The sequence below is a fragment of the Equus przewalskii genome, chromosome 7 (genome assembly GCF_037783145.1).
Source record: "Equus przewalskii isolate Varuska chromosome 7, EquPr2, whole genome shotgun sequence".
Classification (NCBI taxonomy): domain Eukaryota; kingdom Metazoa; phylum Chordata; class Mammalia; order Perissodactyla; family Equidae; genus Equus; species Equus przewalskii.
The window spans coordinates 29,442,341-29,458,537 of record NC_091837.1 but is presented as its reverse complement, the minus strand read 5'-3'; the positions used below and the strand labels follow the sequence as shown (position 1 = coordinate 29,458,537).

Sequence of the window (16,197 nt, the reverse complement as noted above, 5' to 3'; positions counted from 1 at the left end):
AAATGGCTATTGGATCTTGTCAAATGCCTTCTCTGCATCTATTGAGATGATCATGTGGTTTTTATTCCTCAGTTTGTTGATGTGGTGTATCACATTGATTGATTTGCGGATGTTGAACCCTGTGTCCCTGGTATGAATCCCACCTGATCCTGATGTATGATTCTTTTGATGAATTGCTGAATTCTGGTTGCCAAAATTTTGTTTAGAATTTTTGCATCTATGTTCATCAGTGATATTGGCCTGTAGTTCTCTTTTTTCGTGGTGTCCTTGTCAGGTTTTGGTATCAGCGTGATGTTGGCCACATAGAATGTGTTAGGAAGTGTTCCATCTTCCCTAATTTTTTGGAATAGCTTGAAAAGGATAGGTATTAAATCCTCTCTGAAAGTTTGGTAGAATTCCCCAGGAAAGCCATCTGGTCCTGGGGTTTTACTCTTTGGGATGTTTTTGATTGCTGTTTCAATCTCTTTCCTTGTGATTGGTCTGTTCAAATTGTCTGCCTCTTCTTGAGTGAGCTTTGGGAGATTGTAGGAGTCCAAGAATTTATCCATTTCCTCTAGGTTATCCATTCTGTTGGCATATAGTTTTTTGTAGTATTCTCTTATAATCTGTTGTATTTCTGCAGAGTCTGTTGTTATTTCTCCTCGCTCATTTCTGATTTTGTTTATTTGAGCTTTCTCCCTTTTTTTCTTTGTAAGTCTGGCTAGTGGTTTGTCAATTTTATTTATCTTCTCAAAAAACCAGCTCTTTGTCTCATTGATCCTTTCTACTGCCTTTTTCGTTTCAATAATATTTATTTCTGCTCTGATTTTTATTATTTCTCTCCTTCTGCTGACTTTGGGCTTCTTTTGTTCTTTTTTCTGTAGTTCAGTTAGGTGTGCTTTAAGGTTGCTTATTTGGGATTTTTCTTGTTTGTTAAGATGTGCCTGTATTGCAATGAATTTTCCTCTTAATACAGCTTTTGCTGTATCCCATATGAGTTGGTGTGGCATGTTATTTTCATTTGTTTCCAGGTATTTTTTTATTTCTTCTTTAATTTCTTCAATGATCCCTTGCTTGTTCAGTAGTGTGTTGTTTAGTCTCCACATCTTTGTGCCTTTCTCAGCTTTTTTCTTGTAATTAATTTCTAGCCTTATAGCACTATGATCTGAGAAGATGCTTGTTATTGTTTCAATTTTTTTAAATTTGTAGAGGCTTGCCTTGTTTCCCAACATGTGGTCTATCCTAGAGAATGTTCCATGTGCACTTGAGAAGAATGTGTATTCAGCTCTTTCAGGGTGGAGTAATCTATATGTGTCTATTAAGTCCAATTGTTTTAGTTTTTCATTCAGCTCCACTATTTCCTTGTTGATTTTCTGTCTGGATGATCTGTTCATTGATGTGAGTGGGGTGTTGAGGTCCCCTACTATTATTGTGTTGTTTTTAACATCTTTTTTTCCTTGCTATTTGCTTGAAGTATTGTCCTCCACCCCTTCACCCTGAGTCTGTGTTTGTCCTTGGGGCTGAGGTGTGTTTCCTGGAGGCAACAAATTGTTGGATCTTGTTCTTTAATCCATTTTGCCACTCTGTGTCTTTTTATTGGAGAGTTCAATCCGCTCACATTGAGAGTGATTATTGATGCATGTGGACTTAATGCTGTTAATCTGTCACTCATTATCTTGTTTTCCTGCATTTCTTTTCCTGTTTGCTTTAGACTACCCATTTAATACTGCAATTTCTTATGCTGGGTTTCTTAGATTTTTCCTTATTTATGATTTGTGACTCTGTTCTGTACTTTATTTTAGTGTCTACCTTGAAGTTTGTATTTAGAATCTCATGTATAATATAGTCTATTCTCTGGTGGTCTCTTACCTACTTGACCAATACTGATTTAGACCCTTTGCTCTTCCCCTCCTAAATAATTATTTTCATTTTTTATTCCAACTCGTCTTATTAATTTGTAGTTAGAGTGCTAAGATCGTCCTTGTTTTGGTAGTTTCCTTACTTTACCCTAATGCTATAATTGAATATTTGCTATCCTGTTCTGGTTCTATCCATCGGTCTCCCTAGTCTGTGGACTGTGTCCCCTTTCTCCCTTTTTTCTTTTTTCAGGTATGAGAGCCTTCTTGAGGATTTCTTGTAATGGAGGGCTTTTAGTTACAAATTCCCTTAACTTTTCTTTGTCTGGAAAAGATTTCATTTCTCCCTCATATCTGAAGGAAATTCTTGCTGGATAGAGTATTCTTGGCTGAAGATTTTTATCCTTTAAAGCTTTGAATATATCACTCCATTCTCTCCTAGTTTGTAGGGTTTCTGTAGAGAAATCTGCTGACAGTCTGATAGGGGCTCCTTTATAGGTTATTCTCTTTTTTTTCCTTACTTCCCTGAGTATTCTCTGCTTATCATTCCTACTTGCCAACTTTACTATTATGTGCCTTGTGGTAGGTCTTTTTACATTGACAAATCTAGGAGATCTAAAACCCTCCTCTACACACATTTCTCCGTTGATCCCTAGATTTGGGAAGTTCTCTTCAATAATTTCGTTAAGCACACTTTCTGCTCCATTTTCCTTTTCCATATTCTCGGGAATTCCTATGATCCTTATGTTCTTACTCCTCATTGAATCCATTATCTCTCAGAGATTTTCCTCATTTTTTTAAATTCTTAGTTCTCTTTCTTCCTCTGTCTGGCACCATTCAGCCTGTCTGTCCTCGATTATGCTAATTTTCTCCTCTATGTTGTCTACACGGGCATTCAGGGAATCTGTATTCTGTTTCATCTGGTCCATTGTGTTTTTCATCTCAAGTAATTCTGTTTGATTCTTCTTTATGATTTCAATCTCTTTTGTGAAGTAACCCCAAAACTCAGCTTGTTTCTCTTTCTCTCTACCTCATTGAGTTTTTTGATTATAGCTGCTCTGAATTCATTATCACTTAGTTTACCTAATTCCAAGTCCTCAGCACTTAATTCTGTGTTTTTATTGTTTTCCTTCTGGTCTGGGGCTTTTATAAATTGCTGGATGGTAGAGGAGCGGTTTTTTCTCATGGTGGTAGAATTCGGTTGCAGTTACAGCCTGTCGCCACTAGATGGGGGTCGAGAGCGGTGTGTTAGCTCTCTGCCTTGGGGCAAGATGGCTGCGCCCACTGGCTTTGCTGGGGGGGAGGGGCTGTTACAGGTGCCGGTCTGGGTTCAGATCAGTTCTGTTCTCTGGTCTCCCAAGGCCCTTGATTTATGGGGTCCCCGCGGACGGAAGCTTCCCCCCATCAGCGGGTCTCCACTGAATCAGCGGCAGGAGTCCTGGATGATACCCGGCCGCGCGGCCCCTCCCCCGCTCCTTCCTGACCCGCGCCGCAGCGATCGCAGACTCTAGGGGAGGGAGCGATGTTCTCTCCTACCGTTCCGGCGCCTCCCAGGGTGTAAGCAAGGTTTATGACCTCCGCCTTCTTGGTATTGTAGGTCTCTAACGAGCTGGCATTATGTTTATTCTCTGAAATTCAGTTCTTCCAATCTTTTGTTGTATTTTGGAGGGGAGAGAATCCCGGGTCAGCTCACCCTGCCATTTTGCTCCGCCCGGTGTGTCTCCTTTTTAAGCGTGAACTCTTTAACCTTGAACCTGTCTTGGGGTGGTTTTTCTGCCACTTGCTGTTCTTCCTATTGTGGCTCCTGCCCCTGAACGAGGCACATTTCCCCATCCTTACAACCACATGTCTCCTGCAGCCACGCCTCACCCTGCAGCAGCTGGTTCTTCCTTTGAGAGCGCGGTCTTCTGGGGCTCCCTCCCCCCATCATCCAACTGCCGTTTCTGCCCACACGCTCAGCCCTCGTCATTTTTCCTCTCTCCTTAGCTAGTGTCCAGCCCTACCTACCAGCCCCTACTCCCCTCCCCTCCTCCTCTTCCTCTTCCTTTGTCCTCTTCATCTTTGTCTTCTTCATCTTTTAAAGGTAACCTGTTTTGTGTTATCAAAGTTAATACATGCTTATTGTGGACATTTTGGGAAACAGAAAGGAGGGGAAAAAAACCCACCCATAATTTGTCCCTCTGTGATAAACACCACTAACATATTGATAAATATTCTTCGAGCAAAAAACAGTGTATGTGTAAAAACACAATTTTAAAAGTATAGAATTTGGTTCATACAGTACTTCTTTTACAGCGTACTTCTTTGGTTAATGAATGTAGATTTACATGATCCCTTTAATGGCTGCATAGAAGTTGATTTTCGCATTCTTTGCTATTCATGTGGGAGCATCCTGTTTTGGAACCAAACAGTCTTGGGTAGAGTGTCAGCCTTGTCTTTGACGATTTACAAGTGGCTTCCTTATAGTATGCAATGGTTCTTACGAGGACCTTGCATTATTATAGGGTCAGAATGGCGTCATTAACTTACGCTCACTGATGTACACAGAACAGCAGGTACTACACTAAATGCTTGCATGAGGAGTTTCATTTGTTCTTTGAAATAACCTCATGAAGCTGACGCTCTCATTAGGTCTGTCTGAGAGCTGAGAGTCTTGAGGCTTAGAAAGGGTGAGCAGTCAGTCCAGAGCCTCAAGAGCCTGGTTTTTCAGCAGATTTGAGACAGTCCCGACTCTGGAGCCAGCTCTTTCATCCGCGCTGCTGTTCGGAAGCGATGCCTGTAAGGCGCTGACCTGGTGCTGCACGCACACCGAGTGTGCAGATGTTCGCGAGGGTGAGCAGTTCCACAGCGCCATCCTCGTGGCCTCACGTCTCTGAGTCCTTGTCACCTGGGCTCTTTGGCCGGAATTCCTAGGAATGGACGTGCTAGATCAGAGGACTCGCACAAGTAAACACACTTTCAGATGTTTAGTTTGAGAGTTTTCAGAGCTGTGGAAAAGCTGCGTTTATGGTACAGTAAAACTCATGTTTCCTTCACTAGATTCACTAATTGTTGACATTTGCCGCTTTTGATTTCTTTCTCTTTGTGTGTATGTGTGTTTGTGTGCGTACACACACACACATTGTAGAGATATGCACGTTATTTTTGCTGAATCGCTGTAGAATAAGTTGTAGGCCTCATGACCACCCACCCCAACTGCTCCAGTGTTTGCCTCCTAGGAAGCATATTCTTTCACATACTGACCATGGAATTGTCTAGTTCAGAATGTGCAACATTGATAAAATACTCTTGTCCACTCCACAGTCCATGCTCATTTCAGGAATTGTCCCAGTGATGTCCTGTGCAGCTCTGTTTTCCCCTCTTTTCAGGCTCCACTCCAGACACACATGCAGGTAAAGCCTGGAAACGTACGCGTTCCGGATTATAGTAGCTCTGTGTGAGTCGAGCCCTTTGTTGTAGAGTGACCTATCATCTCAGTGATGCCTGGCCTTCCTGTCCACTTTGCCTGATATTAGCAAAGCTCTGCCAGTTTTCTTTTTCTTTCTTTTTTTTTTTTTTTGAGGAAGATTAGACCTGAGCTAACTACTGCTAGTCCTCCTCTCTTTTGCTGAGGAAGACTGGCCCTGAGGTAACATCCGTGCCCATCTTCCTCTACTTTATGTGTGGGACACCTACCACAGCATGGCTTGTCAAGGGTGCCATGTCTGCACCTGGGATCCAAACTGGCAAACCCTGGGCCATGGAAGCAGAATGTGCAAACTTAACCACTGTGCCACCGGGCCGGCCCCTCTGCCAGTTTTCTTTGACTAGTGTGTACGTGCGTATATAGCTTCTATCATTTTCTTTTGATCTTTCTATATCTTTATATTTTAATGTTTCTCAGCTTTTGTAAATAAAATATAGTTGAGTTTTGTCTTTTTATCCAGTTTGATCATTTTTTTGCCTTTATTAGGGCTTTTAGTATATTTACTGGCATTATTTATATATTAGGACTAACAATCATAATCTCTTTTGCTTTTTATTTTTCTTGCTTGTTCTGTGTTACTGCTCTCTTCTCAAGCTTTCCTTTGGATTGGTTTTCAGCATTTGACCCCCTCTGTGTTAGCTGGTTTGTGTGTACTGCTTCCTGTGATTTGGAGGGTGTCCTGTAGATTGCTGTATGCACTCGTGACTTGTGCAAGTCTAATATAACTGTATTTTTACTGCTTACAAGTAACACAAGGACCCTGGGCAGCTGTAACCCCATCCTTTCCTGTGTGTTCTTACTGTTGTGTGTATGTAATAGGTGGAGAGGATGTGTACGTGTATTTTATGTTCTCATACAGTTAACAGACATGGGAACCACTCCCATGCTGACCTGCACCAATGCTCCTCGTTTTCCCGTGTCTCAAAACTTCCATTTGAGATCATTTTTTCTTCTTTCTAAAAAACACTCTTTATTACTTTTTTTTTTGTTTCCTGAAGATTTTATTTTTACTTTTTCTTCCAAAGCCCCCCAGTACATAGTTGTGTATTTTTAGTTGTGGGTCCTTCTAGTTGTGGCATGTGGGATGCCACCTCAGCGTGGCTTGATGAGCAGTGCCATGTCTGTGCCCAGGATCTGAACCGGCGAAACCCTGGGCTGCCGAAGTGGAGTGCGGGATCTTAACCACTCGGCCACGGGCCGGCCCCCTCTTTATTATTTCTTTTAGTAGGGATATGCTATTGTCTGAAATTATCCTTATTTATCCTCGTTCCTGAAGGATATTTTCACTGAGTACAGGAGTCTAGTTTGAAAGTTATTTTCTTTTCCCATCTTAAAGATTTGGAAGATATCTTTCCAGTGTCTTTTTTTTTTTTCTTACGTCAGCTGTCTAATGGTAGCTTTTCAAATACTTGGTTTTTTGTCTTTGGGTTTAGCAATTTTACTTTGCTGTTTCCAGATGTGGTTTTCTTTTTATTTATCCTGCTTTTTATAAGGCTTCTTGAATCTTTGGGTTGATATTTTCTAGCAGTTTTGGAAAAATTTTGGCCGTATTTTCTTCATAAATCGTCTTTGCTCCATTTTCTGTCACTTCCTTTTTGAGGCTCGAATTATCTGTTTTAGACCCTTTTGCTGTACCCTGTATGTCTGTTGTCCTCTGCTCTGTTTTCCGTCATTTGTGTTGCCATCTCTTATTTGAAATCTTTCTGATTTATCTCCTCAGGTGTTATCTTCCAGGACAGGGAATCTCTCTTCACCTATTGAGTTATTTTTGGTTAACATATTTTTCAGTCCTAGAATTTCATTTGGTTCCTTTTTACACTGTCCTACTTTCTGACAAAATTCTTAGTCTTGTATCTCACCCCTTGGAACATAATTATTTGACCGTCTGTGTCTGATAACTCCATCAGCTGGTACCCCTGTGGATCTGTTTGTGTCATCTGTTGTTTTTCTTGGGTTTGATTCATGTTCTATTTTCTCTTTTTTGCGTGGTTATTTTTGATTTAGTGCTGGGCTTTGTATATGAAAACTTGTGGCAATAATTTGAGTCCTGGGATAGTATTTTCTTTTTTAAGAGATGACATTGATTTAAGAGATGAAGAGATTTAAAAATTTCTGACAGCAGTTCAGGATCTTGTTTCAGAGAGTGAGATGGTTCAGAGCGAGGCTTTGGCCCCTGTGAGGCCAGCCTCCTTCCCAGGAGCCCTGCTGCTGGGGCGTGGCCTTCGGCCTCGGCACAGGTTCTCTGGCTGCTCAGTGCCTCAGCTGCGGCTCTGGTAAGGCAGCTCCCGTTGCTGGACTTTCTTCCTGCGATTTCCTTCTCATAGATCTTTTTTCCTGCCTTTTTAGCTTTATGATGCCTTTAACCAGATTTAAAAAATATGTTGTCCCGCTTTTCTGACTGTTCTCAGTAGGAGGCCTGATCAGAATTATCTAGTCCACTGGAAGAGGGAGTTCCCAGTCTCTCATTCTTTTCTCAGTGATTTGAAATACCACCTTTACCAAGTATAACCTTGTGACCTTCTGTAGCTCGAAGGATCCAATGTGGTAATGCTCTTTTATCTCTCTCATTAATGCTTGAGCCCCTGTGCCTGTATCAGCAGGAAGTCCAGCGTCTCCCTCTTGAGTGTCCCCAACCCTGTTGTGTAACAGCTGAGGGGCTGTCTTATCCAGCAAGGAGAGTCCTCCTTGGGAATGCCAGCTGAAGAATGCGACTCTAGTCCACTAGCACGCTCCGTCCCCAGTTCTGGTTGCTCTGCAGCTGCTCCGTGGTTTGCACCCGTCCCCAGAGCCTGGTGCTGTGGTTAGGTGCTTGTGGGGCCAGATCCCGTGCATTTTTAACCTGGGGTTCCTGCACTCGGCTCTACTTCCCCACACCTGTGACTGGGTCTCTGGGGCTGTTGGCTTCAGCCTCCCACGGTGCAGGAACCACACTCCCGCCTGGAACCTGCTCTCATTGGATAGTGGATAGCAGAAAAGAAATCAAACACATGGGAGACTTTTTTTCCCCCCAGAATATGATTAATTTTCTGCTTTCCTTTTTCGGGGCTAGGTGTTAGCAATGGGTTTGGTGAACTATTTCATCAATTAATTGGTATAAACCAGCTCTTCTCAAACTTAGCTGGGCACCAGAAACACCTGGAGGGCTTGTTAAGTCAGAGTTCTGGCCCCTACTGAGTAGGTCGGGGTGAGGCCCAGGAGTTTGCGTTGCTGCTAAGCTCCCGCCTGACGTTGAAGCTGCTGGTCCAGGGACCACACTTTGAGAACCACTGGCTGATCAGTGATGTTTCTTAGGAAAACATAAATCTGAATGTTTACCAAAAATATTGTTCTGTTTAAGTTTATTAGAAATTCTTGATGTTGGATACTATAGCTCAGATGCCCCTTTTTTTTGATTTCAAAGAAATAAAAGAAGAGCTTGAAGATTTGAACAAAGAAATCAAGAAAACTGCTAATAAAATTCGAGCCAAGTTAAAGTGTGAGTTTAAAGTTTTGGTTATGTTTAATCCTGGATGGTGGGAAAATGGGTAATTATTTTCTTTGTAATTTTTTATTCCTTTACATTTTCAAAAGTTAAAATTATGGGCACTTTAAATTATTTGTATGTACTTGGAATAGTAAACCTTTAAGTTATATTATTCTTAAACAGCCTGCTCTAAGGAGTGCATGTGAGGAGCTGAAATAATGGTTGTTACTCCTTCAATTCAGGAGAAAAGCACCAGTTCACATTCATCAAGATTACGCTATTGCTTATAAAACGTTGATCTTTTACGGTGGTATATTTTTATCACATTTCTGGCTAACTTGCAGTTATTTGAGAAGGTGGATGGTCTTTAGAGTGAATTGCCAGGTCCTTCCTGGGTGGTTCTTTGAGTCGGCAGGTTCTTGGGAACATTTAGCGCCGTTCAGCTTAGTTTCTGGGGCTCTGTGTTCAGCGTCGGCTGCAGTGGTTTCTAGAGGTTTATAGCTTTCCTGTGGCCCTTAAACAGAGGCCGTGCTTTCTGATGTGCTAAAAAGACGCATCGTACTTAATTTTTACAAAATAGCATTCAAATCAAGAAAACCTCTGCAGATCAAGAAGAACTTTTCTGACAGAAGATTTCAGACCTACCTAGAGCAGGGCGATCACTACCACAGCCCAGGGTCCACACCGCGCCTCTGCAGCCTCACGGCTCCCGGCGGTGATGCCTGGGATTGGCTTCGAAATCCCCCCGGGTGGGCCAGAGGATTTATGATAATTAATGTGACTTAGAGATAATAATAGTATTATTATTGATAAATATAATTATTGATACTGATAATTATTATCAAGATCCATTAATTTGTTAGGGGTCGAAAAGATAAGAAAGAAAAGCAGTTTGAGGTTTGGCTTGAAAAACTTTCACTTTTTAGTGTCAAAGGTAACTCTTTCCTGTTTGTTTGCAGCTATTGAACAGAGTTTTGATCAGGATGAGGGTGGACACCGAACTTCAGTGGATCTCCGCATACGAAGAACCCAGGTTTGATCACCAGCCTCCTAGATTGAAGTGATGCCCCAGGATAGGTCTTTTCACTTTCTTCTTTCAAATGAAAATAAGCTCATCTTTACTATCACATTAATCCTCACGACATTTGTGCATAAAAAGGATATAGTATTTGTACACTACCTCTCTTTATTACAAAGAAAAAAGTCTGTTCAGTCCACTCAGAGAATTCCACTCTGAAGAGCAAAGAATTATGCAAATCATTTTAGTTTTCATAGTAACGTCCTCACCATCAGAGGTTTCTGGTGCAGCCAAGTGGAATTCAGACCACTTCACTCTCCTTGACAAATGGTGATTAACGTGCAGGCCCTGGGGTCAGCCTGCTTGGGCGCCAACCCTGATCCACTCGGCCTGTAACCTGGCTGCTTGAGCTCTCTGAATCATGGTTTTCACTTCAGTAAAATGGGGATGCTAATGGTGCAGCAGGCTTATTGTGAGAATCAAGTAAGATACCGCATGTGAAGCTCTGAGCACCGGTCTGTTAGAGAGGAACTTGCTGTTACTCTTAGTTGCCATTTGAAGGAGTAGCATAACAGTTTGAATCTCTGTAACGTAACGTTTTTTGTATTTCACTTTCAATAGAAGAAATGACCATGATATATTAATCTAATTTTTTGTTGGTGAGGAAGATTGGCCCTGAGCTAACATCTGTGCCAGTCTTCCTCTTTTTGCTTGAGGAAGAGGGTCCCTGAGCTAATATCTGGACTAGTTTTCTCTGTTTTTTGTATGTGGGATGTCACCACAGCACGGCTGGTGAGTGGTGTCTAGGTCCGTGCCTGGGATCCGAACCCCAGGCCACTGAAGTGAAGCACGTGAACTTAACCACTGTGCCACTCGGCTGGCCCCTAATTTTTTCTATTTTAATAGCACTCAGTACTATCTCGAAAGTTTGTGGAAGTTATGACAGAATATAATGAAGCACAGACTCTGTTTCGGGAGCGAAGCAAAGGACGTATACAGCGTCAACTAGAAATAAGTGAGTAGATGAAAATGCTGTTTTTGTTAAAAACTTATTTTTCTTCCTTAAGAAAGATTTGGTTTGAAAACTAATACAAATATGCTTGATTCTGAACAATAAGTGTGAATTGTATTGAACAGTTTAGAGACTGTTTCTTATTTAATACTATTTTGAATTATTCTGCTCATTCATAATTTGTACATCTCACTGCTTAGCTTAGATTCAAGTCTGTGTTTATGCATTTATGTACCTGCTGATCATCACTGTGTACTCAGAATTACTGTAGGAGTATTCTGACTCTAACATGGACTTTTAAAAATCTTTCAATAGCCTGTCAGTGGGATATGCTCACTGATCTGTGCTTAAGTTGAAGATATAACTTGTCTTGAAGGATATTTAAATATTTAGAGATCATGCTTGCGTTACTAGGACGTTGTCTGTGATGGTGTCCGTGTGGAGGAGCCGTGTGCTGGTGACAGCCAGCTTCGTCTGTCCTGCCTTCTCTTCAGGTGCAGCCTTACTGGTCCTCACCTTCATGACCGTCCTGACTGTATATTTTCAAGTCAGCCTTGCTGGATTTGGAGTCTTACTGACTTTGTGTTTTTGTAGTTGAAGTTATGGAAATGCTTTTTGATTTGTGTGTAGATATTTAAGTCATCAGATAGCACATTTGTATGTCTGAGCTTCATGTACCTATTTGGAAAACTTAGCGCAGTCGATTTTAGAACATTTTCTTTTCTTTTTTAAAATTTTTTTGAGGAAGATTGGCCCTGAGCTAACATCTGCTACCAATTCTCCTCTTTTTGCTGAGGAAGACTGGCCCTGAGCTAACGTCCATGCCCATCTTCCTCTACTTTATATGTGGGACGCCTGCCACAGCATGGCTTGACAAGCAGTGTGTAGGTCCACACCCTGGATCCGAACTGGTGAACCCCGGGCCGCCGAAGCGGAATGTGCGAACTTAATGGCTGCGCCACCAGTCTGGCCCCTAGAACATTTTCATGACTCCTGAAAGGGACTCTGTGTCATTATCAGTCACTTCCCACTTCCCCTTCCCAAGCCCACCCATGAACCTACTTTTCTATCCATGTAAATTTGCCCATTTTGAACGTTTCCTGTAAACAGAATCATACAATATATGGTCCTTTGTGACTAGCCTCTTTCACTTCACAGTTTTCTCAAGGTTCAACCACTTGTAGCAGGTCGGTATTTCATCCCTTTTTACGGCTGAATCATGTTCTATTAATGGATGGACCACAGTATGTTTATCTGTTCATCAGGTCATGGACATTGGGTTGTTTCTGCTTTTTGGCAATTATGAATAATGCTGCTACAAACATTCACATTTAATGATATTTTAATTATTGTGATGTTTATTCATTTAATTTTGTCTTTTCTGGCACATATTGTGAAAAATAGTAATGACCAATTAGATTTTTCCGAAAACCTGTGAGCATGTTTCATAGAGAGCGTTAATACGTTTAACCCAAGGGAAAATACTAACAATCAAAACGTAGACAGTATTAAGGCATCTGGTTCTAATTACGAGTCTCTATTTATGTCCATTTAATATATGGTGACTTCAGCTTACCCACTTTTTCCACACTAGGGTTATACTTTTAGGAAAACTGATGTGCCAGAAAATTACTTATCGATTTCCTTTTTGTAGTTTTCTCAATTATACTAAGATTAGATTTTATTATTCATTCCAGTGATAAGGTTTTTCCACTTCTTCCTACTTCTCAGTCTTCTGTTAATTTCTCTCATCGTTAACACTTGCCTAAGAAGATACTTTTGAAAGGTTAGAAAAACTGTTGAAAAATGTTAACAAGTCAGATTTCAGTTGCTGATTTATGGTTGAAACAGTCATTTTTAAATATTGCCACATTCTGAATGGAGTTTTTAATTGTTAACCTTTTAGCTGGAAAAACTACCACTGATGACGAACTGGAGGAGATGCTGGAAAGTGGGAACCCTTCCATCTTCACCTCAGACGTGAGTGCGCACGGCTTCGTGGCTGCCGATGTTTTTATGTAGATATATATGTTTTTCTTTCACTTCTGAAGCAATCATCAGTTCATTTTATTTCTCTCTTTTTGTTCTTTAAAGATTATATCAGATTCACAAATTACTAGACAAGCTCTCAATGAGATTGAGTCACGTCACAAAGACATCATGAAACTGGAGACCAGCATCCGAGAGCTGCACGAGATGTTTATGGACATGGCTATGTTTGTTGAGACTCAGGTAACTCTAAAATAAAGAACAGTTGTTCTCTAACGCACATGAGTAAAATCTTACATTTGATCCCAGTTTACTTGAGAAAACCATTATTCTGCGTGCAATCCCAAAATTCAAAAGTGGATTGCAGTGCTGCGGCAATGTGAGCTTGAGATGCTGCAAACAGCTTAAACTTTCAGCAGTAAGGGACGGGTTTAGTTAATTAAATTGTAGTGTGTCCATAGGACAGCCTGTTGGAGGATTTTTAATGGCAAATATTAATGTGCTGCAGTTTTAAGTTTAGATAAGAGGGAGATAGAAAACCTTATGTGTGTACACACACATACACGTATAAGTATATACATGTGACACACACCATCCGTGTATATATATATGGCATGAACTTGGCTACATAAAACAGTATTCACAGAAGGAAAGAAGTATGCCAAACAGGGTAATAACAGTGGGACTATGGGAATTTTAATTTTCTCTGAAATATATGTATTTTCAAGTTTTCTACAAGGAGCACATGTTAGAGTAATAACTGGGAGAAATGTTTAAAAGACTGAGCCGCAAAGGGCACAGATCAAAGCTTGTACTTACTGCATGGGGATGTCAGCTTGTGCAGTCACGCGAGCAGGCAGGGAAAGGGGTATGGAGAGAGCCCCCCGAGAGGACAGGAGGAGTTCACAGTTTTTAAAACATAAAATGCAAAGTACAACACAAGCTGCCATGTACCTCTCAGGTGTGTGGATATGTGCACACCTACTCTTGTGACTCTGAATAAGGTCCTCTGTGACTTTCCAGATCCTGTGTGAGGTTTGGATGGGGTCGGTCACTGATTCAGTGGCTGTTAGAATTCACACAGCTGACTGCCGTGTGAAGTGGGGGCTTTCTTAAATAACTGTCTTAGGCAAATGCTTCCTCGCTCCTCCGGAGACTGGTTTCAAGAATAGTCCTCTAAGAAGGTTCAAATCTGACCACTTATTTTCTGTGGTTGCCTGGGTTATGTAGGAAGTTCATCCATGTACAGGATTCACTGTCCACACGCGTCACTAACCTTTTGAAGAACACCATTTATTTTGAGGAACTTTATCATAAAAATGTTTGTAGGAAACTGAGGTACTGTGCATTTGCCAGGAGAAGCCAACAACCACATGGGGGTGGGGTGGGACCATCTCACTCGTTTTCCCTTTGGGTGGACCCATTGCCTTTGACGATACAAGGAACAGAGTTGGCAGTCTGGTTACTGCCAGTTTCTTATTTTCAGGAGGGATTCCAAGGAAACCAGTTAGACGATAAGAGTGTCACATTATTTCTGTAATTACTAAAGATTTTAGAGTACCTTGGCCTTTCATTATAATTGTTCTCAACCAAATGAATTGCATTAAGCTCCATGAGAAAAATCGGTGTATTCTTAGCTTGGTCTCCTTGTTTCCTTCAGAAGTCTACTCATATTGTGTTATGTTGATTTATCTAATTCAAAATATATGTACAGTCAGAACTTTCTCCTAAGTTTAGATTGTGAACGAATAAGTTAATTGTGCATCATTCTCCAATGCTTTGCTATTCACTGCTGCAGATTCTGTCTGCTGGTGGACAGAGAACCAGGTAACGTGTTTTCTCCCCTAACATTTCACTGAATTCACTGCACTTTTTGTTCATTAATTTAGTCAACTTAGTGTCAGACATAAGCTATTCTTAGTTTACTGCTATTTTAAAGAAATTGCAACAATTTTCTACCCATTAGAAGAGATGTCGCTCTCGTACACTGTATGTATGTGCATGATAGTACAATATGAGTTTGACTTAAAGCTCGCTGCCTCTCCTTCACCGTGCTCATCTCTCCAAGGTGTTCTCAAATTAAAGCATATCTCAGAATCTACTTGATATTCCTTTAATTGTCAGCGTTGTTGCCCATCCCTTTAAGTACTTTTTAAAACATAAATTGAATTTTGATTACTTTGTATTGGCACATTTATAATTGTCTCATCTTTTTGTAAACGTGAAAAAAAATTTGGTATCTGTTACATGCACGTTATGTTCACGTAAAAACTATCGACGTGATGTGGCTGTCTTAAGGTACGTAATTGAGGCATTTGAAAATGTCTTCTAAGTTTGAAACTTTTTGTTTAAGGGTGAAATGATCAACAACATAGAAAAAAACGTTATGAATGCCGCAGACTATGTAGAACATGCTAAAGAAGAAACAAAAAAAGCTATTAAATACCACAGTAAAGCGAGAAGGGTGAGTCTGCATTTTAAGAATTGAAGAGCGTTTTTCTCTTTATTTGGTTTTGAGTTGTAATACATTGATGTAAGCCTACTTAAAAGCTATTCCAAGGAATAAAAATTTCTTAAATTAGTGTTTCATTTTAAAACTGAAGTAATTCTTTTTGCTAAAAAGTTCTGAAGTTTATTAGATAAATTATGTTGACTCTGAACCCTTTCGTGTTCTAAGTAATTAAAACCCTTCACAACCCAAAGTCAGGCCATTTCCCTTTTCTAGGTTGGATGGGTTTAACCTCTAGAGTTCTCTGTTTCTTAGGTCGTTATTTGGAGGGAGATATGAGACTACTGGGATTGGAAATTCTCCTAAAAGTCACTGGCTGCATGTTTTATGCAGTGAACACTTTATTCTTTATCGAGGTTATTTGCTAAGTCTTTGGAGGACAGACGAGAATTATTTGAGACTGTGGCCCTAAGATGTCATGTAGCGTCCACATTTAAGCTTTGTAAATGGGTTTTAGTATCTTCATCTGAGGCTTTAAGCTTGTTGTGTGTGAGTGAAACTCTTTAAGAAAACAATGAAACTCCAAAGCTAAGTTCTGGTTCAGGGCCTGGGAAATACCGTGTGTCTCATCGTGTGTCCTTGCCCACAGTACTTGGTTTCTTTCTCTGCAGTGCGGAGAAGATTGACTCAAAGCACCAAGCCACTTCTCTCAGTGTGTGTTCCCTCCCTCCTTCCGAAGGTGGTGTTGGGTTTACAGGGCCATTCTTAGAGGCCAGCTGCTCAGTGATGGTCAGGGGCAGGTTTCCAGTGCGATAGCAACAAAGGCCTTGTAGAGAAAGAGTTTCAGAATGTTCACAGAGAGTGAAGAGTCAGGTTGCGTGTGCACGTGGACACTCCCAGATGGGACGCGGGCCCAGGCTTCCTGTCAGCCTGCAGAGCACCTCACTCTGCTTGTTTTTGGCATA

The 16,197-nt window shown here is 41.0% G+C and overlaps 1 protein-coding gene across 6 annotated transcripts in view; it reads left to right on the top strand.

The window, feature by feature from the left end:
- STX2 (syntaxin 2) overlaps window positions 1-16,197 on the top strand; it is a 49,420-nt gene that overhangs the window by 26,619 nt on the left and 6,604 nt on the right. For 5 of the 6 annotated variants that reach the window (XM_070627338.1, XM_070627337.1, XM_070627339.1 and 2 more), the window contains exons 4-9: window positions 8,702-8,776; window positions 9,724-9,797; window positions 10,689-10,797; window positions 12,701-12,774; window positions 12,889-13,026; window positions 15,137-15,247. In XM_070627338.1, the coding sequence (XP_070483439.1) occupies window positions 8,702-8,776; window positions 9,724-9,797; window positions 10,689-10,797; window positions 12,701-12,774; window positions 12,889-13,026; window positions 15,137-15,247 (581 nt within the window). Of the gene's footprint in view, window positions 1-8,701; window positions 8,777-9,723; window positions 9,798-10,688; window positions 10,798-12,700; window positions 12,775-12,888; window positions 13,027-14,581; window positions 14,611-15,136; window positions 15,248-16,197 lie in introns of those variants that run through there. The other variant, XM_070627342.1, reaches the window with a different exon arrangement.